The sequence below is a fragment of the Vanellus vanellus genome, assembly GCF_965231255.1.
Source record: "Vanellus vanellus genome assembly, chromosome: 1".
Taxonomy (NCBI): domain Eukaryota; kingdom Metazoa; phylum Chordata; class Aves; order Charadriiformes; family Charadriidae; genus Vanellus; species Vanellus vanellus.
The window spans coordinates 136,537,770-136,562,237 of record NC_138905.1 but is presented as its reverse complement, the minus strand read 5'-3'; the positions used below and the strand labels follow the sequence as shown (position 1 = coordinate 136,562,237).

General features: G+C 39.2%; 2 protein-coding genes across 2 annotated transcripts in view; both read left to right on the top strand.

Annotated features, from left to right (window-relative positions):
• The window catches only part of LOC309677950 (synapse-associated protein 1-like), a gene marked incomplete at its 3' end in the record, with an annotated part of 10,831 nt that extends 9,864 nt beyond the window's left edge, over positions 1-967 (top strand). Inside the window, exon 5 of the mRNA XM_082490860.1 lies at positions 618-967. Within this exon, the coding sequence (XP_082346986.1) occupies positions 618-967 (350 nt within the window). The remainder of the gene's footprint in view (positions 1-617) is intronic.
• A 45-nt stretch (positions 968-1,012) lies between these two features.
• On the top strand, positions 1,013-23,692 carry SYAP1 (synapse associated protein 1). The gene is made up of 9 exons (XM_082498512.1): positions 1,013-1,303; positions 6,112-6,230; positions 8,425-8,491; positions 10,154-10,227; positions 10,559-10,698; positions 12,412-12,557; positions 19,748-19,806; positions 20,809-20,956; positions 22,508-23,692. The coding sequence occupies exons 1-9, from the start codon at positions 1,093-1,095 to the stop codon at positions 22,633-22,635; spliced, it is 1,092 nt and encodes a 363-aa protein (XP_082354638.1). The 5' UTR covers positions 1,013-1,092; the 3' UTR covers positions 22,636-23,692.
• The last annotated feature ends 776 nt before the right edge of the window (positions 23,693-24,468 follow it).

The following is a 24,468-nucleotide window of genomic DNA, read 5'->3' as shown; positions in this document are numbered from 1 at the left end:
ACTTGTAGGAAAAAAAAGGGGGGGGGAGGGGCGGAGAATTAATTCCACAGGTATAAATCCTGAGTACGTGCCACTTCAAAACTTTCAAAGCCTGTCACCTTGCTTACAGCAATCAAAATGAAAAGCTCGCTGTGATTTTAGCAGGACCAGCGACTTCCCAGCAGATTAAGGGAACACAGTATTTACTTGCAACAGAAAACAAAGAACTCCAGGTGGTTTGGGCAGTCACTTGTAAAAGGAGAAGGAAACAAGGGAGGGAAAGTAAAACAAAGAGGCAACTGGAAGCAAACATTTTGCTGGGAACTGGAAATCGGCGCAAGCCGAGAAAAACACGAATTACTCCGTTTAGTCGTACCAAAAAGAGCTGGCTCCCTTCAGCAGGGATTTCGCAGCCTTCCACCCCAAGAGCCCTGCACTCCGGCCAGCAGCCGGCTGCAGCCGAGCCCAGGAGAGGGGCTGCTCCGGCCCCGGCCCAGCCCGGGCGGCCCTCACCGCAGAGCGGGGGCGGCGGGGGAGGGCGGGAAGGGCCGTCAGCGGGCCGCAAGCCTCCGGCCTGTGACTTACCGCCCCGCGCCGCTTTTTGGCTTTTAACGGCGGATGTATACTCCAACCTGCAGCCCCGGCCGCCAAGCTCAGGGGCGGCCGCTGCGCCCGCCCGGGACGGCCGCGGGGCCACCGGGCTGACGGGAACCCCCGGGGGGGAGCGGAGGCGGCACCTCCCCGCGCCGCAGGTAACGCGCCCGCGAGCCCGGCCGGCTGCTTCCCCCTCAGTGAGGAGGACGGCGGCGCCGGCGGGGAGCCACGCTCCGTGGGGCCTCCCACGCCCGCGGCGGCCACGCGCGCCTGCCGTGCCGCCCCGTGCCGCCCCGCCCCGCCGCCAGGGGCGCTCTACCCCACCTGGCACACCGGCCCCGCCGCCCCGCCCCTACCCCCGAGAGGGAGGCTAGAGCGCCGCCCTTCCCCGTGAGCGGCGGAAGTGGCGTATGCGGAAGTAGCGGGCAGGCCGGGCTTCCGCATACAGAGCCGCTCGTCCCTTGGTGCTAGGAGTGCCCGTTAACAGTCGAGCGCGGCTGCCGCCGCCGCTCCTGCGCCATGTTGCGTGGCCTGGGCAGTTGGTTGGGGCTGGAGCGGGCGGGCGAGGAGAAGCTGCTGTCGGCCGAGGAGAGGAGCAGCTCTGCGGAGGAAGAGGAGGAGGTGGTGGCAGCAACAGCAGCAGACGCGGCGCCGGCCATGCAGGGCTCGGAGCAGGTGGAGCTGCAGGTGGACTCGGAGGCGTTCCTCAGCCAGGCCAAGGGACTCGGCAGTGAGTGTCCTGCCCGTACCCGCCGGTGGTGATAGGGAGAGCGGGGCGGAGGCGGCCCGGCACCGCCAGCCCCAGGGCACACCCCCCACCCTGCGGCTCCCCGCGGCCGAAGGGCCCCCCCCACCGCCCCCGCTCCGCTCCCCCGCGGTACCCTGGGCCGCGGCGGAGGTGTGTGGGTCGCCTCTCCCTCCCACGCATATCGCTGGTGGAGGCCTTCGTGCAGGGAGAAAGCTTAAGTAAAGGAACAGCTTCGCTTGTTGGAGGGGTGTGTGGTGCCCTGGCATCTTCACCCGGATAGTGCTGCTATGGGTCTGGGATTTTGTTTTTGTTTTTTTTTTTGTTCTGTTTTGTTTTGTTTTTCATCTTTTAAAAAAGGCAGCCTTAGCAGCAAAACTCCCTTGGTGCGGTGAGACTAGTACAGGGTGGCAACTGGAGAACTGAAGGTAGACCAGTTTAGTGCATGTTTAGGGGAGAAGTTACGACTACTTATCGTCGGCACTTAAACCAAAGCTTTAGCTGAACTAAGCAGTTACAGATAGGTTTTAAGATGAGTAAAGCATGTTTGTTCTCTGTTCAACAACTGTAAAAGAAAAATCGCTTCTTGTCTAGCTAGCTACAACTCCAACGTAGCTTGCACAGTGATGCAAAATGGGGAACGCATGTTTGAGGTGACCAGAATATTCTTAAAAAAGCAAAACAGCTCTGAGGCATATCTTTCCATATGCAAATGGTAACTCAGGTCGGTTTAGCTAGTATGGAAAATTATCTAGGTGAAGAAGCATTAAAAGTCATTCTTCCCTACTCTTTTGTACTTTATTTTTTCACATATCTTTATTTTGCATCTCTTTTAAATTATGTTTGTTAACTGCAATCTATCGCATTCATCACTTTTGTGTAGTTTTTCGTGCAGCTTGCCCAGTCTCTTCCACAGTTCTGAAACAGTCCTAGGCAACTGATAAAGATGAAAGTTTGGAAGGGACCTAATTATCTAATTTCATCTTTGTGTTTCTGCATTTCTGAGATTCTTTTTGAACAGCAGTTGTTGACAACAGGGAGCACTTAAGTTGCTAACAATTCTGCGCGCAGGATGTTGCCTCACTGGAGATAAAAAAAAAAATGGGACATATAAAACATGAACCAAGTAAATAGCTGCAATTGTTGCTTTCAGTTATCATATTTTTCAGAATTGTTACTAAATGAACAGAGTTTCTTTAAGTATTTGTTCTGTTGCCACTGTGTGAGAAGTGATGCGTATGTATAGAATAACGTACTTTGTGTAGTGTGGGTTAATGGGGTTTGATTTGTTGAACTAATCTGTAATGAGGCAGGGCTGTAACTGGCTACAGGTAAGAATTCTGCTTTTCTATAGTAGATTCTTAGACAAAATTAATCCAAAGTACAGCTCCATATTCGTTGCTGAAGTGTGGTTTATTTTTTTTTTTACTGGTGTTCTGAAATGCTGGACTGGTATCATCTGAAGGGTTAGTCTGAGATGGTTCTTTACTGAGCTTTGCTTTGGGCTATCTGAGCTGCAGCAGATTATCTGTGTAGTTTGGTCAAATACTTGTCTTGTAAATCAATCCTAATCTGGTAATCACTCTGATTTGTTCAGGAGGAGGAAAAAAAAAGACTTTGAATTTTCAAAGGAAGAATAAGTATTGACTGTTACAGATGAAAAGGTCCATCCCGTAGTTTGCTGTGGAAGTGAGAATTTGGTTTAGTGACCCATGGATTCACGGGTCTATGTCTTGTCTGTGACACTAGTGAAGATGGTGGCAGAAAGGCTTTTTTTGTAAGGATTTGGACATCACTGTTCTAACACATGATAACTCTGGAAACATGTGCATGACTAACCACTGGGGTAGCTGTGTGGAAAGACTCCCCTAGCACATAAAGAATTTTACTGGTAAAACTGACCCTTACTTTTTTTTTTTTTTCTCATTATCACATCATTGACAAACTAACCTTTGCAATGTGAACTAATAATAGAAATATTGCTACATACATATTTTTAATACAGACATAGATTTGCAAGAGGGAGGGAAACCTTCTTGGTCATTTGAAAGTGGAAGTGTTGTTTTTCCACCACTAATCCTATTTTTCTAAGGTGAAGTACCACCTTTTATTGAGGTTTATAAGAGCAAATATTATTCTGAATTAAGGTACTTAATGGAAATCAAAAGCATTTTGCTCTTTAGACTGGTTCCAGGACTGGTCAAAACCACTTTGCCCAACAATACCAAAATGTCGCTGGATAGCAGATGTTTCGCACCTTTTTCACATTAAACAATTGCATATGAGAAAGTTTCCAGGGATACATAAAACAACCAATAAAAGATGGTAGGAAGGAAACAATCCTGTAAGCTGCTGCTTCCTCTACTGTTGTAAGGGGGATAGTATATGTGTGTATATCTGAAGTGTAGAAGATAGGCTTTTTTTTTTATACAATGTGAAGCATGTGATGGGTTGTAAAGCCTGATAACAGATATGAAAGATGCTAGCAAGTACTTGAGTGAAGCTTGGTTGCCATCATTCTGTGGCTTATAAATCGAAGTTATATATAAAAAACTGGTTTGCTTAAGGGCTGGCTAGACATCTGCATATTTCAGTATTGATTTGGTGATATCATAAAGAGAGAATATTTTATACACCCCAAAGAACAGTCAACTTTCCAAAAGGTGACATGAATGTTCCGAAGTAATTCATTCTACCAGGGGCAAACAACTGTGTGTTAGAACAACTAAATTTTTTTTGCATGGTAAGGTTATTTCTTACATTTCTAACCCCTAAGGAAACTGAACTTTTTGTGAAGTCTTGAGAAGGAAAGTGGTTTTTTGATTGTTTGAAACAGAAGTGCTGGGTTTTTTTTTTAAAGTCCCTTGTATAAAAGTCAAAGTTGATTTTCTGGAATAACTAAAATATTCTTACCATCCCACATGCTTTGCATTCTTACTAATGCCTCAAATATATCTTTGATAGTTATGATGCAATTTAGATCTACCATTACAACTGCGAACCCTAGAAATAGAATAGAATAGACTATTTCGGTTGAAAGTGACCTGCAATGATCATCTAGTCCAACTGGCTGACCACTTCAGGGCTGACCTAAAGTTAAAGCATATTGTTAAAGGCATTGTCCAAGTGCCTCCTAAACACTGACAGGCATCAACAACCTCTCTAGGAAGTCTGTTCCAGTGTTTGACCACCTTCTCAGTAAAGAAATGTCCAGTCTAACTCCCCATGGTGCAGCTTTAAACCATTCCCACTGGAATCCTATCACTGGATCCCAGGGAGAAGAGCTCAGCACCTCCCTCTCCACTTCCTCTCCTCAGGAAGATTGCCTCTCAGCCTCTTTTTCTCCAGACTAGGCAAGCCCAGAGTCCTCAGCTGCTCCTCATAGGACATGCCTTCCAACCCTTTCACCAACTTTCTTGCCCTCTGGATGCATTCAAGGACCTTCACATGCTTCCTAAATTGAGTACTGCACAGTGCTCAAGGGGAGGCCGCACCAACACTGAATATAGCAGATTCATCCCCGTCTTTTGACTGGCTGGTCATGCTGGGTTTGATGCATCCCAGCATGCAGTTTACCATCTTGGCTGCCAGGGCGCACTGCTGACTCCTGTTGAGCTGCTGCCCACCAGCACCCCAGATCCCATTCTGCAGGGCTGCTCTCCAGCCACTCCTCTCACAATTTGTACTTGTGCTTGGCATTATTCCATCCTAGGTGCAGAATCCAGCATTTATTCTTGTTAAATTTCATGCCATTGATGATTGCCTAATGCTCCAATCTATCTAGATCCCTCTGCAATTACTATATTATTATATTTACTATGGCATTTGCAGACATTTTATCATTGTATGTACCGTAACTGTGATATTACAGTCATAATACAACTGTTCAAATGTAATAAAGTCCTTGTGACATCATTGAGAAATAAACAATAACAATGCTGTTTTAAGATCCTTTGTCAATAAACTGATATTTAATGTTTCTGAAGGTTTGTGATATATATCTTGCTGCTTGCAAGCTTGTGCTCTTTAATTAAAAATGAACAATACAATGCAGCTGCCCATGCTACATAGTTCTTTCGCTGCCACCTTTCTTCATTTCAGCACTGCTAATATAAGAAAATGCTAGTTAGTCTTTGGAAATACTTGTTCTTGCTGTTCTGACACTGAACATATTCAGGAAAAAATAAGCAGACAGAGCCACAGTGCTTCTCATGGAGCTAAAAAGAGGACCACAATGCAAAATAGAAAAGGGCAAATGACAAGAGCGAGCTTCTATTTTAGGACTTCTAAAAGAATCTAAAGTGTTACTTGCCTGAAATTTTTCATGCATGTGCTGCCTTACTTCATGAGACTTTATTGTGCGCGTTGATTTTCTTAAAAAAATGTAATTCTGTTTTAATACTGTTGCTGAAGTTACTTTATTGCTTAATGTCTCCAGAATACTTAAATGAAATTAGGAAAGACACATTGCTTTAGAAAATTAATTGGGAAGCAGCATTTCAAGGACTGTTAGGAATGGTTGATTTAGTAAACAAGGTTCATGTATAAAAGCTTGTTTCATAGAAAGTTACAATCAAACATACAGTTTTATCATCATCACTAAAGAATATGAACTGGAAAAGAATAAATAAGATTTTAGGAGCTCTTTGTAGGCCAGAAGCTGGGTTAAATAATTTTGAAGGAAGCTTTCAAGTAGGTATCCAAATGTCTAAAGAGAAAGGAAAATGAATCTAGTAAGAGAACTGGATGTAAAGAGATCTTTTTTCAGGTCTTTCTCTTCTTGTCTGTGAAAGGTTACCTCTTCAATTTTGCCACTGCTGCTACAAAAAAGATATCTGAATCCGTTGCCGAAACAGCACAGACGATAAAGAAGTCTGTAGAAGAAGGAAAAATTGACAGTATCATTGATAAGGTATTTTATTTCTAGATACTGATCTGAAAGATCTGTTTGCTTACTGTTGTTGTAATGTGGCAAATTTGGCAAGTAATAGCATTTCTTTAAGCTGGCTTTAGGAATTCTGTATTTCAAGAGCAGATCTCTCTTGTCATGATAAATGATGTGACTGAAATTTTTATTTAGGGTAGACGTGCCAAAAAATGGTTACTCCGCTTTACTCAGCGCTGCACATGTGTTCATTTCCTTCAGGATGTAGATACATTGGAGAATGACTGGAAGAAAATATGAAAAACGCTGACATGGGAGGAAAGGCTGGAAGAATGAGTAAAGACAGGCAGTTGGGGGATGTCTGGGAGATGAGCGGGTTGGGTTTTTTCCCCCAGTTTATTTAGGTGGAAAGAGGAATGCTATAGCTTGCATCTTAAATGCATCTCTGAAGCAAGATTCAGAATTAGGTCAGCTTTGTGAATATTGTATACTAAGACCCTAGAGCTATACAGGTATGGTTTCATAACATCCAGTGAGTTAGTGAAACAGCTCACTATTGTCCTGTTCTTTCCCTCACCCTGACTCTGCCACTTGTCTCTTGCCCTCATGAACTTGGCAGAAAGGAGCAGGGTGGGAGGGGAAGCAGCAGTAAGTGCTATGTAGTGTTCTGTGCTTGTTAGCGAGGGTAGGGGGGAAGGGAACTGGCCAAAAAACACACAGCTGTCTTGGGACTGTGCATCCAGGAGTGACAGACATGTAAGAGAGGCAGCCAGTCCCCTCCTCCTGTCTCTCAGACACCCCTTCAAAGGAACTAATGCATCAATTTCTTGATACAATTAGTGTTCATGTTGTCTTCCAAATTAATCGTCAAATGACACTTCTGAATGACTGTTATGATTGAATTTTGTCTCCAAAATTCATTGACTTTTTAGTGACAACTGTGTATATATAATAGCAGAGTTATATATCCTACTACAGTATATTAGAGTCTAACGTGATTTTGATCTACATCAAAAAGGAAAAATAAGTAAGAAGGTAATTTGGTAATTTACTACACAAATAATAATGTTCAATAATGTTTAATGCACAAATAATAATGTTCAATAATGTTCAAACTGTAGCTAAGTACCCACAGCATATTTTATGCGTAAAATGCCATTTTCTGTTTTCTCTGAATGCTTTAGAGTAATATGAATTCCCTGTTCTGATTAATAAGTTCATATATGGGAGAAACAGGATTATAGCAGTATCATTGTAAAGTGTTTTTCTTACACCATATAAATTATTTTATTCCATAAATATAAAAAATTCATATAACTTACAACCAGGATCTAGTTTTGTAACAGGTGCTACAGTAGTTCTCTCACTGATGTTAATCTTAAACTGAAATGCTGGGTTTTTGAAGGAAAAAAAAATAGGAGTTTATCAGTATTTAGCTTGAAGACTTGCGTGCTTTTTGGCAACTTGTTAAGCCATAGATCTCACTGCATAAAATGTATATTTTGTGAGTGGTTTAAGTATTAATTTCTAGCTTCGTGGTTTTTTTCCCCTCTGCTTTTAACTACAGAACAACATTTGCATTATTATTACTTCTAGGTTATGGCATGCTGACTTCTGAGATCATTCTCCATTTTTTAATTCTAAATTTAATATAGGATATTTCTGAACATAATTTTTTGATGAAAATTTGTCAACAACGTAAATGGAGAAATTATTTTATTTCAGCTAAGAAGACATTCTTAAAATCATACTTAACAATTTTACAAGTCCGATTTATTGCAATGGATATATTTCATAGGTAACTCTTGAAACTTATTGTAAAGCCAAGGGTATCTTTAAATGTTTAATGCTTTAAAAACATGTTTAAGTAAGTCTAAACAGTCGGTTATCTGTATTTGATATGGTAAGGTGGTAAGTGTGTATGCATAGTATACTGATGTTCAAATTATCAGCTACGATTTTCCTTCTCTTTTTTTTTTTTTGTCCCTTGAACTTGATAAAACTATAAATATAATTTTGAAAGCATAGTTAATAGTTTAAACTTTTAAAGGCAAAATCAAATGTTTTGGTAAATGGGAATGTATAACTTCTAATTTACAAAAAGGGCCACCAGGGATATAAGAATATGATCCTGCACTGTATTTGAAAGCACTTTCAGAGAGAACATGAAAAAAAGGAGTGAATATTCTTTTTTATTGTGGTTCCCTAATTTTTATTTTAGACAATTATTGGAGACTTTCAGAAGGAACAGAAGAAATTTGTCCAAGAGCAGCAAACAAAAAAATCAGGTAATGTATGCTTTTTTTGATAATGCATAACATTGCATAAGCTCAAACTTGCTGGAAACTGGATAATTGAACTATACCTAAACCTAATCTATCAAAACTCTGATTAATGAAACACATTACAGCAGAACTTAACATATATTGTGGAAGAGGAAGATGACATTTTTAAGTGAGGTTAGTGTTACATTATCTAGGTGATTTAGATTTTCTTTTTTAACCAAATTCAGCTTTGTGAAATTAACTCAAAGATCACTGTGCTAGTAAAGCTGATCTCTTATTGTTGTTTTGAATCTTAAGCCTGTGTATTTATTGAAAACAGGTATGCTGATTATTTTTGAGCATTAGTGATCATGTCATACTTTCATAATAACATGAAAAACACGGGTTAGGGTTTGCACTATAGTATTTAATTAGTATTGCTGTAGGAGTTGCTCTGCTTACATTAAAGGCATAATTGCTCTTTTGCTTTCCCATAAATCATTTGCTTTATAATTATCTGTGATCTAAATCCTTTGAGTTATCCACCCATGTACTATTGACATCAGTGGATCTATTTGAGACTTTAAAATAAGCCAAATATTTTTTTACGTTGTGTTTCATCATGTGCTTTTATCTCTTTTAATGTGTTACCTGCATGCAGTAATTTCTGACAGTTAATCTATTGTTAGTCTTGAGAATGAGCTGGTTTTAAATGGATTATGATAAAAATTTTCATATTGTCTGTAGTTAATATCTTCTTCTGGTTTCTTCTTGCAAGACTTCTTATGTGATTGTGTTGTCTGTATTTCTGTCTTTTTTTGTCCCTTAGCAAACTTTGGCATCTGTTAATATATTTCTACAAGTTTCATGAAAATAGGTAGCTAGATTGCCGAAAAAGGAGTAACAGATGGCCTAACTGAAAGAAGCATTAGCATCAGGTGTGAATCCATGTGGGTGTAAGATCTTGCTGATGTCAGGTGCATAGGCAAATAAGCATTGTTGGTTTAAGTGCACAAGAACTATTTGTTTACTGTTACAGATGCATCATAATGTCTCTGTAGGCTGAATCTGCATTGACAGTGAAGAGATTAATAGATTTCTACACATCTGCAATATTTTATTTTCTTCTATGTGCAGCCTACAGAACTATTTTGGAAGTATCTGTGTAAATATATAGATCAGCTGAACTTGAGTATCATTATTCAGTGTGTAACATGTTGTAATTTATAACAAATTTATAACTTATTTTTCTCCATTGCTAAAGGATTGTTGTCTTCTGGGTGTTACAAAATTAATACAATAGTAAATCATTTTGAATACTTATTTTAGATAAAGTTTACATGTTTAAAGTGAATCTAGAAATTTCTATTTGCAGGTGGCTTAACCAGGTATACAGCACTACTTCAGTACCTAAAGTATGAGGCACCACTACAAAGAAATCCCCACAGTCTTTGTTTTACAAAACCAGAAATTTTTTTTTTTTTTTTTTAACCTCTGATAAGCAAAGATCCATTCTTAAGACTTTCTCTTTTATGCCATGAGCTTAGTTTAGGGAAAAGGAACAATGAATTGGCTTACTGATGACTGCTCATTTTTGTGACATCATATGCTACTTTATGTGAGGTTTGGGTGGTTGGTTTTTTTTAAGTAATACACATGCAATTATTTTTCTCCTTTCAATAACAGAAGCAGCAGTGCCTCCCTGGGTAGACAGCAATGAAGAAGAGACAATTCAACAACAAATACTGGCCTTATCAGCAGTAAGTATTTAGTTTCATGGAAGATCTGATTTTTTTCTGTTGGAAAAGTTTTTCAAAGTAATTTTGGCTGGCATTATTAATTATGTATTTTTAGTATACTTCTTCTTATGTGTCTGACACTGCATTGATTATCTGCAAGCATAAATAGTTCTTTCAGTATCAACTTGAGCCAAAGTAGAACACCAATGTATTTTTTATTTTTATAAAGGCTTTGCAGCTTTGTGGTATGGTAGAATTATGTGGGAAGGGGGATTGCTTTGCTGGTCTTGTGTATGGAATATGATATCCATTTTCTGATATTGGTTAATGATCATAAATATGTTCTTCAAAGGATAAACGAAATTTTCTGCGGGATCCTCCAGCAGGTGTGCAGTTTAATTTTGACTTTGATCAAATGTACCCTGTTGCAATGGTGATGTTACAAGAAGATGAACTTCTCAATAGGATGAGGTTTGATCTCGTTCCCAAACAGTAAGTAATTTCTGCTGGTAACTGTGTATGGTTGTACTTTTTAATGTGTCTGTAAATATTCATAAATTACTTCTTTTTACTGCCTTAAATTCTTTCTTTATATACTTCCCCTGTATGTATTTTATATCTGCTAATTTCAAATGGCATGGAATCTTGTATGTGCATTGTAGTTTAGCAATTAGAGAAAAGAACAGAAGATCTGTTAGAAATTCAGAACCTGTTGACTTAAGTACGGGAGAGGCTTTACATTTTTCTGTGTACAGTGTGCTAAATTAATTGAAAATCTTTTTCCCGAGCAAAGGTACATGCAGCAACAAAAATGTTCAGATCTATTGGTGTAACTGACACCCCAAAAAGGTCACTAGAGATAGTCAGAAGCCCCCTGGAGAAACGGTGAAAGAATGCATCACAAAACAGCAGCAATGCAAGCAAGAAAAACTGGTTTTGAATAGGCAATGGGAAAAGCTTTGCATTGTGACTGCCTTCCTTCTAGTGAACCAAACTAAAAGATCCATAAGGTCTTTGTCCCGGCAGTTTTGGCCTGTTCCAGTATGGCTTCTTGATCCCAGCTTTATTCCAGTGCGGTTCTCCTTCCTTCTCCACTCCCAAAGTCTGTTCCTTAAGCTTGTTTCACAGGTCAACGTTCTTTTAAAGCAGGACTTCCCAACATTAGTCTTTTGTCTCAGGATGGAAACAGGAAAGAAAACATCTTTCTTTGTGCACTTTGCTATCTTAAATCTCCTTTTGTAAACCTTCCCAGTTCCTTATGTTATTTACCCCATTCTCTGGTGTTCTTTGCTGCTGTCAGTCCTAAAGCTCTACCCATATTCTAGGTCTTCATCAGATCTGTCTCTGCTCTGTCTTTAGCCTCTGGTCGTGCTATTCTTACCTATCCTACCTCATTGCTTAATATTTTTTTTTTTTTCTGTTCGTACTCTCAGTAGTCACTGTTTGCCTGAATGGGGAGAAGGTAACTTCACTCTCTCTTTCTTTCTTACTTGACCTACATACCTTCCTCCCCACGGGCCTTACTATTTCTGACTTCTGTTCCCTCTGGGTTAAAGTTGGGTTTTTTCTTGCTTGTCTGGAGGATTATCAGAGGTAAACGTTACCTAAGAAATGGGATAGTCTCCTGCTTATCAGAGCTGGTCATTTGCGAGATGGCAGTTTCTAGTTATGGAAGGTCCTGCAGACATGCTGAAAGATGTGAAGATAGTGAAATAGTTCTGCTGCAATCTAGGAATTGCTTCTGCCTGTAGATCAAAGATGTTCCAGTTCCACCTCAGGTCTAGGAAAGATGTAGATGAATATAGTTTGACAATGATAAAATGTTGGGTTTAGAGCATAAGTGAACAGAACAGGGTTATTTGGTGTGTTTGGTTTGTTTACATATTTGGCAAGAGAGATGGAACAGCATAATATTTTTCCAAACTATGTATTGCTGCATGCTGTTAAGCTTTTTCATAATAAATTGTTGTTGTTATTGTTATTATTATATGCCCAAGTCCATTGTAACTGTCTTGTAAGAGATCAAGAACTTCTACAATGACAGATTTTTAAAAACTGTGTTAATATCACAAATTTCTAAGTTTTTACTTAAACGGCAGCTGTGCCTGCTCCTTCCCTCTGAGTATTTAATTTTATTTCATTGCTAGGTGATAAAAGGAACCCTATTTCCAAACGTAGTAATCAAAATCTCTTTGCTGTCTCTAGCGTAAAGGAGGAGGTCTTCTGGAGAAATTATTTCTACAGGGTATCCCTAATTAAACAGTCTGCACAACTCACTGCACTTGCAGCTCAACAGCAAGCAGTAGGAAAAGAAGAGAACAAAGGCAGAGAAGAGGATAGTCAACTGAAAGGTATGGAAAGGGTTTGTTTTAGCACAGCTTATTAAGTTAGTGTCATACATACTGACTGTACACATTAAATGACATCAAATTTCTATCGTGGATTCATAAAATCAGAGCTTCTCTCATAATTCTTGGTCTGTTTTTCTGGACGGTGGAAGAGGGGGGCTCCTAAGTGCTTTTAAGTCATTTTCCAATTTCAGCCAACTTTGTCAGAAGAGTGGAAATCTCAAGAGATGAAATTTTGTACTTGGCTTATAACAACTCAAGACCACTAGTGGTCTCTGGTGTGCTTTTTTGACTTGCCTGAAAGAAGCAGGAGGTAACTTTGGTTCACCCGATAAGATGAGAGGTACTAGCCAACCCAGCCAGCTGGCATACAGTTTGCGCTTGGCTTTTGCCTAGGCTTCAGGCCAAGCAAAGTTAGTGATATGGGAGTAGAGTTACTGTGGTAGTGGAGGCAGAGATGCATGCAGGACATGGAAAGACAGACCATGTATTATAGAAATGAAGGAAGATGGGGACCAAGAGGCTACATGGGATTCAACCTTGAGATGAAAAAGCCGCTTGAATGTAGGCATCTTCATTTACACTGATCAGTTTATACAGATTTTTCTTACTGACTTACTGAACCATTGGGCATCTTTATCTGCATGCAAACAAATTCTGCAAGCAGGAATATCTGCAGCTGAAAGAATGTAAAGCTCTCACTGACTAAGACAAAAGGTAACTAGTAGCTTATTAAATCTTAGCTTAAGACAGGTATGCTTAACACCCCTGATAAGACACCTAAACAATCTTGGCAGGCTGGGTAGGCGTTAGGCAGAAGGAGAAAGCCTTCACTGCACTTTGGAACAGATTCTCATATCCTCAAAATCAATAAACTGTCATAATCCACAAAATCCATTAATGCTGAGGTCCTGTTGACACTGCTGGTCTGACTGACAAGCAACTGATCCCTGCAAAGTTGACTCTTTTCTCCCCTTTCGAATATAGTATCTTTCCATATTGGTATTTTTCCTCTTGAGTCCTTGCACTGCTAATGAGCCCATCTTTCTAATTCTAGCTCAGTTTCTAATTTCACCTTTCTTATCTTTTTACAGACTTTCTCACAGCTCTTTTGCACAATTTAGTAATTTTCTGCACAGTCTGAGCTAAGGTTACTCAGCTGGGCCTTGGCTCCTTGGACACAGGCAGCCGAGCCTTGGGGTGAAGGGGAGGTTACAAAGGGTATTACAGAGTCGGGCTTGCATGTTGCATAAAAGATGCCTTTTCAAAAAGGACTGTAGTAGTTTCCTCAAGCTTTTTTTTGTGTATGTGTGCTTTTGCTGTCAGTTTGTCTCATTCTGTTTCTCGTAGGTTCTGTTCAGAGTGCGTGTGTGTGAGCATAGGCAAGGTCCCCATCTAGAGTGAACAAATTATTTTTATCTGAGTTAAAATCCAAGCAATGCTGACAGGACAGGTCACTCCAGAATCTACTGTGCAGACAAAGAGGCACTAATTTTGACTCCCTTTATCCGGGACAGTTGTCTGCTGTCCTAATGGGCTATATACAATCAAACATTGCAGCATGTCCCCATGTTGAACAGCATGCTGTCAATCATAGAAACATTACTCACATTATTTCAGGCTATTTAAGCTTAAAAAAAATCATGGCCTCACTTGAGCATATTACATGGAGCACAGAGGAGACTTAGGCCAAATCTATGCAAAGTGACCATAGGCCTTGTGCCCTCCAGAGGATGCTGGCCTTTGAGGAGAGTAACTATTGTCAGCACGTACCAGTGGGCTGTAGGTAGCAGGATTCCCTCCCTGGGAAGATTGACAAAGACAGTATAGAAATAGCCCAACATGATTTATGTGTTTACTATAATGATGTAATTCTTTTGTTCAGTACAGTTCAAAAGACTGCTTTAAGCAAAGGAGTACAGAACTTATCTTTGGTTTGGTTTTCTTCTGTACCTTTAATTTAAAATATGTGCAGGTTAAAAAATGAAGATGAGAATTACAAGATAGTGAATCTTCCTACTGTTTTTGTAGTTTTGTAAGGATGTTCTTTTCTCACTGCAGAAACAGAAGAGCAGTAGAGGAAATGACAGAAATGTTTTGTCTTTACCTTTTAGTGCAGACTGTATTTAGGTTCATTTCCTGCTTGCCTGTTCATGTCATGTCACTTCTGCACTCTACTTATTCAGCTTCTGTTTTTGTCATTTTCTGTGAGCAAATTGTGTTTGCTGTCACACTGTGCAGGTGCTAGTAACTCAGGAAATTGCTGGGATTCTTATAATTGCATAAACTTTTGCACCTAACTGGCATCTAAATGCATTTGTCTAATTTTCTTTCTTTCTTGCATTTCTTTATTGTTGTGATTTTTTTTTTTTTTTAAATCTTTTTGATTTCTGTTCCTCTGGATTTCTTATTACACCAACTGATAGGATTATTTTATAGACTATTAAGATTAGGGACTGTCTTCTCTGGTTTCTGTAGCGCCTCACAAGAGATCTTTGAATCATAGAATCATTAGGGTTGGAAGAGACCTTTAAGATCAAGTCCAGCCATTAACCTAGCACTGCCAAGTTACCTCTAAACCATGTCTCTCAGCACCACATCAACACATCTTTTAAATACCCCCAGGGAAGGGGACTCAGCCACTTCCCTGGGCAGCCTGTTCCAATGCTTGATAAAACTTTAAGTTAAGAAATCTTTCTTAATGTTCAATCTAAACCTCTGCTCGGATAACTTAAAGACGTTTCCTCTTGTCCTATCACTTGTTACTTGGGAGACCGACCCCCACCTCTCTACAACCTCCTTTCAGGTAGCTGTAGAGAGTGATAAGGTCTCCCTTCAGCCTCCTTTTCTCCAGGCTAAACAACACCAGTTCCCTCAGCCACTCCTCATAAGACTTGTTCTCCAGACCCCTCACCATCTTTGTTGCCTTTCTCTGGACACGCTCCAGCACCTCAATGTCTTTCTTGTAGTGAACTGAACACAGTACTTGAGGTGCAGGCTCACCAGTGCCGAGTACAGGGGGATGATCACTTCCCTAGTCCTGCTGACCACACTATTCCTGATGCAGGCCAGGATGCCATTGGCCTTCTTGGGACCTGGGCACACTGCTGGCTCATATTCGGCCACCTATCAACCAACACCCCCAGGTTGTTTTCTGCCAGGCAGCTGTCCAGCCACTCTTCCCCAAGTCTGTAGCCTGCATGGGGTTGTTGTGACCCATGTGCAGGACCTGGCACTTGGCCATGCTGAACCTCATACCATTGCCCTCAGCTCATTGATCCAGCGTGTCCAGGTCCCTCTATAGAGACTTCCTACCCTCAAGCAGATCAACACTCCTGTCCAACTTGGTGTCGTCTGCAAACTTACTGAGGGTGCACTCAATCCCCTTATCCAGATCTTTGATAAAGATATTAAACAGAACAGGACTCAGCACTGAGCCCTGTGGAACACCACTTGTGACTGGCCACCAACTGGATTTAACTCCATTCACCGCAACTCTCTGGGCATGGCAGTCCAGCCAGTTTTCCACACAGTGAAGTGTATGCCCATCCAAGCCAGGAGCAACCAGTTTCTCCAGGAGAATGCTGTGGGAAACACTGTCAAAAGCCTTACTAAAGTCCAGGTAAACAACATCCACAGCCTTTCCCTCATCCACTAAGCAGGTCGCCTTGTCATAGAAGGAGATCAGGTTAGTCAAGCAGGACCTGCCCTTCATAAACCCGTGCTGACTGTGTCTGATCGCCTGGTTGTCCTGTATGTGCTGCGTGATGCCACTGAAGATGTTCTGCTCCATGACCTTCCCCAGCACCAAGGTCAGACTGACAGGACTGTAGTTCCCGAAAATTCCTTCTGGCTCTTCTTGCAGATGGGTGTCACATTTGCTATCTTCCAGTCACCTGGGACCTCCTCAGTTAGCCAGGACTGCTGATAAATGATGGAAAGTGGCTTGGTGAGCACTTCCACCATCTCCCTCAGTACCCTTGGGTGGATCCTATCCTGCCCCATAGATTTGTGTGTGTCTAAGTGGTGGAGCAGGTCACTCACTATTTCTGCTTGGATTATGGGGGGTTCATTCTGCTCCCTATCCCTGTCATCCAGCTCAGGGGGCTGGGTACCCAGAGAACAACTGGTCTTACTATTAAAGACTGAGGCAAAGAAGGCATTAAGTACCTCAGCTCTTTCCTTATCCTTTGTCACTATATTTCCCTCCACATCCAATAATGGATGGAGAGTCTCCTCAGTCTTCCTTTTGTTGGTAATGTTTTTATAGAAACATTTTTTTTATTGCCTTTTACAGCAGTAGCCAGATTTTCTCCCTGCATAGCCTCACACAATCTTTGTAGTCTTCATGAGTGGCCTGCCACTTTTTCCGTAGGCCATAAACTTTCCTTTTCTCCCTGAGTTCCAGCCAGAGCTCTCGGTGCAGCCAAGCTGGTCTTCTTCCCCACTGGCTCTTACAGCACATGGGGATGGCCAGCTCCTGCGCCTTAAAGATTTCCTTCTTGAAGAATGTCCAGCCTTCCTGGACTCCTTTGCCCTTCAGGACTGTCTCCCAAGGGATTCTGTCAACCAGTCTCCTAAACAGGTCAAAAATGTTGAGTATTGGATCCTTTCACTTGCTACTACATTTAATCCTCTGTATAGAGGAAAAGGTTGCGTTTGGAAAGATTAGAAACATAAATTCTGCCAAAAGATATTTTCTTCACTTTTGTTTATAAGCGTATTCTCTGTGAAGTTTGTTTACTCGCAGTATGCTTCTCTTTTCCACTGAACTTTTTATTTGATTTCTGTTTCTGCATATCATTGCTTCACTAAATCAATTTCAGAAAAAAAGAAAGCTGCTACGGTTGTGGCTGACTGGCTAGTCAAATAGAAGTTACTCTATTGTTAATTACAGTGCTGAAGGTTTCCTTTATGTAAGATAAATATGTAGTTAAAGGGGCAGTCTTAAACTGTAAGTTCCTAGGGCAGCATAATCATTTTTTTTTTTTTTTTTTTTTTTTTTTACAGTACTCACATTTGCCAAACTATAGCTGTTTTAACTGAAGTGTCTCAATTCTACAGGAAAGGTGGCAATTGACCCTATTGAACAACAAAACTGTTATCTTTGAGTCATCCAAACCCTTGGAAATTGCCATTCAAAGAGAAAGTTGCTGGATAATATCCAAAGAGTTACTCTAGTAAAATTGCCATTGTGACTGAAAACAAAACATATCATTATTAAAAAAAAAAATAAATAAAACAACCAAGGACAAAAAAAGCGCACTGTCTTTTGTCCTGTTGCAGATCTCATACAATTCAGGAGACCAGTGTAGGATATACAGATAGATCTACTGTCCTAATGACTGTACATTCTTTAATGGAAAAGATACTTTTACCAGACTGGTAAATACATGTTTTGTTTGATTTGAAAATTGCCTAGATTTGGGAAGCTCTGAATCATCTGTGTTATTTTTGATTTAAATAACCTTTTTGAAGGTTGGATTCCCTAATTAGAGGCTAAAACTGGAAGTAATTGCCTGTTGGTGACTCTTCATAATGTTCAGAGTTTCTTCTTAAAGCTGACTGATGTCTATAAAGTAGAACTAATTGCCTTCCATTTTTATCTCTGTCTGTCTCCTCCTTACCTGCTGTTTTAATAAAGTTAAATTAGCATGGTTGATGTCCCTTCTTTTTTCCTTTCACAAATGGAAGATTTGTCCACTAAACAAATGTTCTAGTGTAGAGACTGTATAAAATGACAAAAGGCAAAGTTCTAGGCCTTCTCCAGGTATTAGTAACTATTTACTTGGGAATGAAGTTACCTCAGAGGCAGAGAGCATATCAGCAGTGAAGATGACGCCAGACCAGTAGATCCAGAACAGCACTAACAGTATGTTTGTCACATCAGACTGGTGCATGGCCCAGTGCAGAGCTGCTGTGCCACTTCTGCATGACAGCAGCAGATGGAGCTTGAGGCACCTCTCTTGCACAGTGCTTTGGGTACTTGGTGCTGAACAGTGAAGAGTTAGTGCCGTGTTCTACAGCCTCCCCGAGCAGGGAGTGCTGGAGCCTCTTTGGCTGTGGTGTTGGGTGTAGTAACAGAGCCTCTGAAGATTAGGAGGGGGAAGGAAGACAGGATGGGACAGAGCATTGGGCATTGAGTAGAGGAGTTGTATAAGCAGTGATGGCTACCAGGTAGGGGATTATTTTAAGTAGAACTGATCTTAATTTTAAAAATTAAACCTGAAAAAATTCTCTCTTCAGAAATTGTTGAGTAAGCAGGAAGGTTCCACCCGGGCACACTGCAATAAGCAGAGCTGCAAGCTCAGAGCTGCTTTGCACGTTTAAACAAATAGAACTGCTAAGCAAGCACTCCATCACCACCACAACCTGCCCTGTATGTTAATTGGTCTTGCAGCCACCTGGCTCTTTACTGTGACTGCTCTGCCCTACTAGTTGCATGAGGAAGAAAGCTGGTGTGTTCCTTTGCCTCCCAAGAAAAAGATCTGTCCTTGCTTGTAAATAATGGTTGTCTTCCTAGCACCATGCCACTAAATACAGAATGCACAGTGAGTTTTCTTAGGAAGTCAGGAACAGCCTTAGGAAGTCAGGAACAGCTTCTAGGGTTTATGTTTTTCAGTGACTTCCTCTGCCTGTGTGAAAGAAGGTAAGGCTGCAGATGACTCTTCTCGTGTGTGATTAGGGGTGTGGATACAGACGTAGTCTGGTGTGCCTAAGAGCTAACTAGTGCCCATGTCAGTAGTGGTACCCAACCAGGGGAGTTTGTGAACTTCTGTGATAGGCAGTAGCTAGATTTCATGACCAAGTCTACACCTTTGTAACTCTAAATATCTTGTGACATGCAGTGCAATCTGTGTTTTATAGAAGATGTTCTTTCAGGTTCCCAGCTGTTCCTATACAATTCTTTGGATTGTTTTCAGGGGCAGGGGCATTCCTGTGATTTAATTTTGGAGTCGTAATAAGGAAACGGTTTGCTAAATTTGTCTTCCTTAATTAATAATAGAAAATTGCTTCTCTTCCATTTGGTTGTTGCAAATGCTTCACCTATGGCTGAATTCAGTCTTTAACCACCAGGATTCCTTAAAACTTAAAATACAATATTTTCTTGTACATTTAGTAGCTATGGAGATTAAATGAGATCTTTATATATTTAACTGTAATCTACCTTTCTTTTTTTTCCATCTTGATAGAAACAGTACGGCCAAAAACACCGCCTGTTACAATAAAGCCTCAAATAAAATCTCAAGAGGTAAAAATGCAGTTATATTTTATCTGGTACTTAGTATGTGAAACTGTTACTTAATAGATAATTATGCATCCTTTTGAGTAAGCTGTGCTATGAAACCATAATATTATAATATCTGACAGTCCTAACTTGCTGCTGTTCTGTTGTGATATTAAGTTTTAGTGCATTTTAAACCCATTTTCAGTGGAAGAAACTGTAGTTTATTTGAAGAATACTTTCATTAGTATCCTGCACGTCATAATAAAATGTTTTTACTCTGAAGAGTGACGTTTCCAAAATGTTTGGAGTAGAAGGTTTCCATTGTGTTTAGACATGAGGAATACCTTTGTAAAAATATATTGGTGTGCCATGTTCTGTCCAACTCTTCAACAGTTGTCAAGCTTAAATATAGGAAATATAAATGATGCATTGCAATAGCAACATTATTTTATTGCAACAGCAAGAAGAGTTTTGCTTGATACTGCAGAAACCTTTAACTTAGACACGTAATGACCCTTGTTCACTTCTGGATTGTAAAATCACTGCCAGAGAACACTCTTGGCAGAAGCAGTGCTGTGCATTCACTTGCTAATAAGCAGTGGAATAAATTAAGCTAGAAAGATTTCCGAAGAACAATCATCTCTATCTTATTTGTGTGTAGAAAACTTAATGAATTGTGGTCAAAATTTAATATTATATTAGTCTTAGGTGCCATTCTAAACTACTTATGAGTTTATTATTTTTTCTGAAGATTACAAAAACAGAATTAAAGTTAAGAGAACACAAAAAGGACCCTAGGATGAAAAGCAGATCATTTTCAGTATAAATGTCTAATGTTTTTGTCTGTACAAAAACACTCTTAAAGAAAAATAGCCTATAAAGAAAAATAGTTGTCAAAGTAACGCATTTGGTTTGGGTTTTTGCTGGCTCTATTTAAAAGGTAGTCAGTCACATGAGTGGAAGTATGTATCAGTGACATTTTTTTCCCCTTTTTGGATCAATTTATACAAAACTGTCTTACTGCAGGATGAGGAAGAGATTTCCACAAGTCCAGGTGTATCAGAATTCGTGAGTGATGCTTTTGATGCCTGTAATCTGAATCAGGAAGACCTAAGAAAAGAAATGGAGCAACTGGTGCTAGACAAGAAGAAAGAGGAGACTTCAGTAGTAGAAGGTAAAGATATTATTACCTTCTGTGTCTTAAATACAGCTATTCTAAGATAGGTTGATTTTAAAAAAAAAAAAAGTAATTCAATTTAAGAAAGTAGATTCATGCCTGTTTTTCAAAGTGTGTGAAATGACCTGCAATGAAATATTGCAGAAATTAATGATAATTCTCACCACAGTCGAACCATGTCTTACAAAGAACGTTAGCTGTGAGGAGTTTAAATCCAAAGAACCTAAAAATTTTTAGGTGGCTCTTTTATGAAAGTGCCAGTGGAGTATTTTTTTCTGTCTACCTCCTCCTTTCCCTGCCCTCTCTTTCCTACGTCCTTTTATGTATGAATTTTTCTTTCTTTAATTGACGTCCTTGTAGGTAAAGTACAGTATTTGGAAGTCAGGCTATGTTTTCTTCTTGTGACACCAGCTAAAAAGGCAATGTTTGCACTAGACTGTGAGCTTGCAGGTGCCTCTGTAAAAAGTTTACATGCATTTGGAACAGTTAAAATTTAGCAAAGAGCTTTGAAATGATGAGAAGGAAATAAAGTGGAGCTTATAATTAATATAATTCAGAAGAACTAATGCCAGTGTAAAAAGCATAAAAACAATCTGTGATTATGTGCTTCTGGCCATACACAATGAACAATTTACTATGAAAACACATGTATATGTAGATGCTATTTTCAGAATTCATCTTGGTTTGGATGTTGCTGAATCCTTGTTTTCTGAAATTGTTATTTTTTCCAATACATAGCCAAGCTTGAAGAATTCTAGTAAGTAATACCAGTTCCTTGCATCTAGGTTTTTGATGGACGTGTTTCAGTATGTCATTAATGTGTAATTTGTTCAGAGACATCTCAGCTAGCCTTAGTAACTTGGACTATGGAATTACGTACCTTCAAATCTAGGCTGAAGTACTAACCAACATGTAATGCGTCACCCATTTCCTCACCCGTACTCTTGCATATGATAGGTAGAACTAATTAAAACAGAGATTAACAACACGGGAATGCCTTCTGACTCATTTTTTGCCCTGAAGTATGAAGTATGATTACCTTTAACCCTGATTAAATGAGCTTGCCTAGCTATAAATGTCAGTGAGGAGAATACCTGCTTCTTTTTTTTTTTTTTTTTTTTAAATTATCCACAGTATTTAAGCGTGATTTGTTTTTTGATAACAGTATATCCAACAAACTTCTGAACTTCATTTTTTTCCAGAGATTTAAAAGTACGAAGGGAGATTCAGTGGATAGTAGACTGAAAGACTGTAGGAAATGACCTTACAAAGGGACACTTGTTACGACTAAGCTCCATATTTGCTTTTTATATCTTTATTATAGTATGCACATAGGAATATTGTAGACATGTATATTAATTAATTCCTATCTGTGGTCAATAAGAAGGTAAAATTTCTGATCTTGAAGTTCCTTTAATTTTTAAGGAGAAATGTCCATAAAGTTTGGCAGATATAAGAGAGATTCAGTGCAAATTCATCTAGTTTTATATAAATAAGTGATATTCTATATTATCAAGTTAATTCTTGCACATCATTTATCTCTTGTAGAAGAAACTGCTGATTGGGAAAAGGAATTACAACAAGAGCTTCAAGAGTATGAGGTGGTGACAGAATCAGAAAAGCGTGATGAAAACTGGGATAAAGAAATAGAAGAAATGCTGCAAGAAGAAAATTAAGCATTTTCACAAAATCACTATAACCCTAAGTTTTTTCTGAGAACTGACATGGATTTCTGCTTTCATATTTTGCTTACAAAAGAGCTTCAAAAGACATAAAAGAATCTCAAATAGGTATAATTCCATATGGGGATACAACCAGTATTTCTGTTCTTTATATGAGCAGTTTCTGAACTTCTACATTCTTAAAAAAAAAAAAAAACACACTGAAGATTATGTGTCATAATTAAAAACAGTAACATTATTACATAAAGGAACATTTTAGTTCGAGGCATTTTTAGATGGTCAAAAAGTTCTGCAAAGAGATTTCTAAATCGAAGAATCTCAGTTTTTTTTTGTCTGCGGCCTTCTGTTTGCGATGTGAAAATGGATGTTGTAAGTAAATTAGTCATGGAAAATAACTCTCTCATCACATTTGCACTCTGATCCCTGTATAATCTGTAAATCTGTACTATTTTTAAGGTACTTGTAGCTAGTAGCTTTCATGTGAATTTAACTTCCTTAATGTATGTAGCCAAAGAATTTATAGAAAACCCTATTGAATAACTTCTGATAATTTGTTAAAAAAATACTAATTCAGACTTCAAAAGAAGTACTGATTAATTATTGATCAGGTATGATTAACTGGCAAACATTTAAGCATTTAAATAAGAACAGAGTTATAAACTGCTTGAATTAAACTGTTGCTTTTGTTAAATCATCATCTTGAGATATTGCCTTTCCCTACAGAGAGAAGAAATGATTTAACGCATTCTTTTTTCAGAAGACTGTTATGTCTTCATTTACTTTTGCTGTCTGAGTGAGAGCAAATTAAATGTTTCTCTTTAAGTGCTGAAACAATTGTGTAAAAACTTTGGCTGCTTTGGATGTCTTTATTAAATACTGTAGATATGTATAAAATTGGCTCATTTATTTGGAGGGAGGGCAGATTGAGGGGCAGGCATACTTCAGACTTTATACAGATGTCAAAAATATACCCTGTCACAGTGCTTAAGACATGGAATTTAAATAAAAAATAGTTTTCTTTAAAAGATTTTTTTTTATTGTTCTTATGCATCTGGATGTTTCTTTTAGTTTCACCATTAAGTCAGTATCTTTATGTCTATAAATGGAAATTTGATGTTTTATTTGTCATCTATCTCATAAACTTCTGTGACAAAACATTCATGAAATTCCAAATACAAAGGAAAATGGAAAAAATGAAATAGGTAGGAGCCATTAAGCACAGCTGAATTATAAACGTGTTACATATGGTAAGCACTGTCTTAATGACATAGTTCTGCAGAAAACTTTTGTGAAGAGACTGAAAAGATTATAGCTGTAATTATTCAGTCAATGTTCATCCCGTGGGAATTGAAACCAGCTAAGTAGTTTTAACTGCTGTTACTGTAAGAAAGGCCTATTTAAAATTGTCTCTATTAGCAACTTGGACAGAAAGCCCTCCTGTATTTCTCATCATGGAAAATGAATTGTTTTAAACCTGCATACATTTGGCTTCTCAAATTAGTTTCTCTATTACCATACACTTTCTCAACTGCAAATCATCTTAAGCATGATTTGCATTTTTATAGTGTTTTTGACTTTTAGTTAACAGATGCAAGATAAGTCGTGGTAAATAAGATGTATTTCAGGAGCTTTTTATATCTGGGATTAATTAGATGCCACAAAAATTAAATCTGTTACGCTCATAAAAATCAGACTATTCAAAGCTTAATGTTTACTCTCAACAAATACAACTGCTCATAGATTTAAGCTGGAGACACTAGGATCTGTCTACTGTACAGTTTGACGCAACACCTTCTAAAAAGACGGCTAGTTCTATTCTGATAGTGG

Bases quoted from the DNA above. Each gene is read 5' to 3' on its own strand.
- SYAP1 (XM_082498512.1), top strand. From the start codon at position 1,093: ATGTTGCGTGGCCTGGGCAGTTGGTTGGGGCTGGAGCGGGCGGGCGAG. The intron at 1,304-6,111 runs GTGAGTGTCCTG...TGTCTGTGAAAG, and splicing joins CCAGGCCAAGGGACTCGGCA to GTTACCTCTTCAATTTTGCC. The intron at 12,558-19,747 runs GTATGGAAAGGG...CCATCTTGATAG, and splicing joins AGAGGATAGTCAACTGAAAG to AAACAGTACGGCCAAAAACA.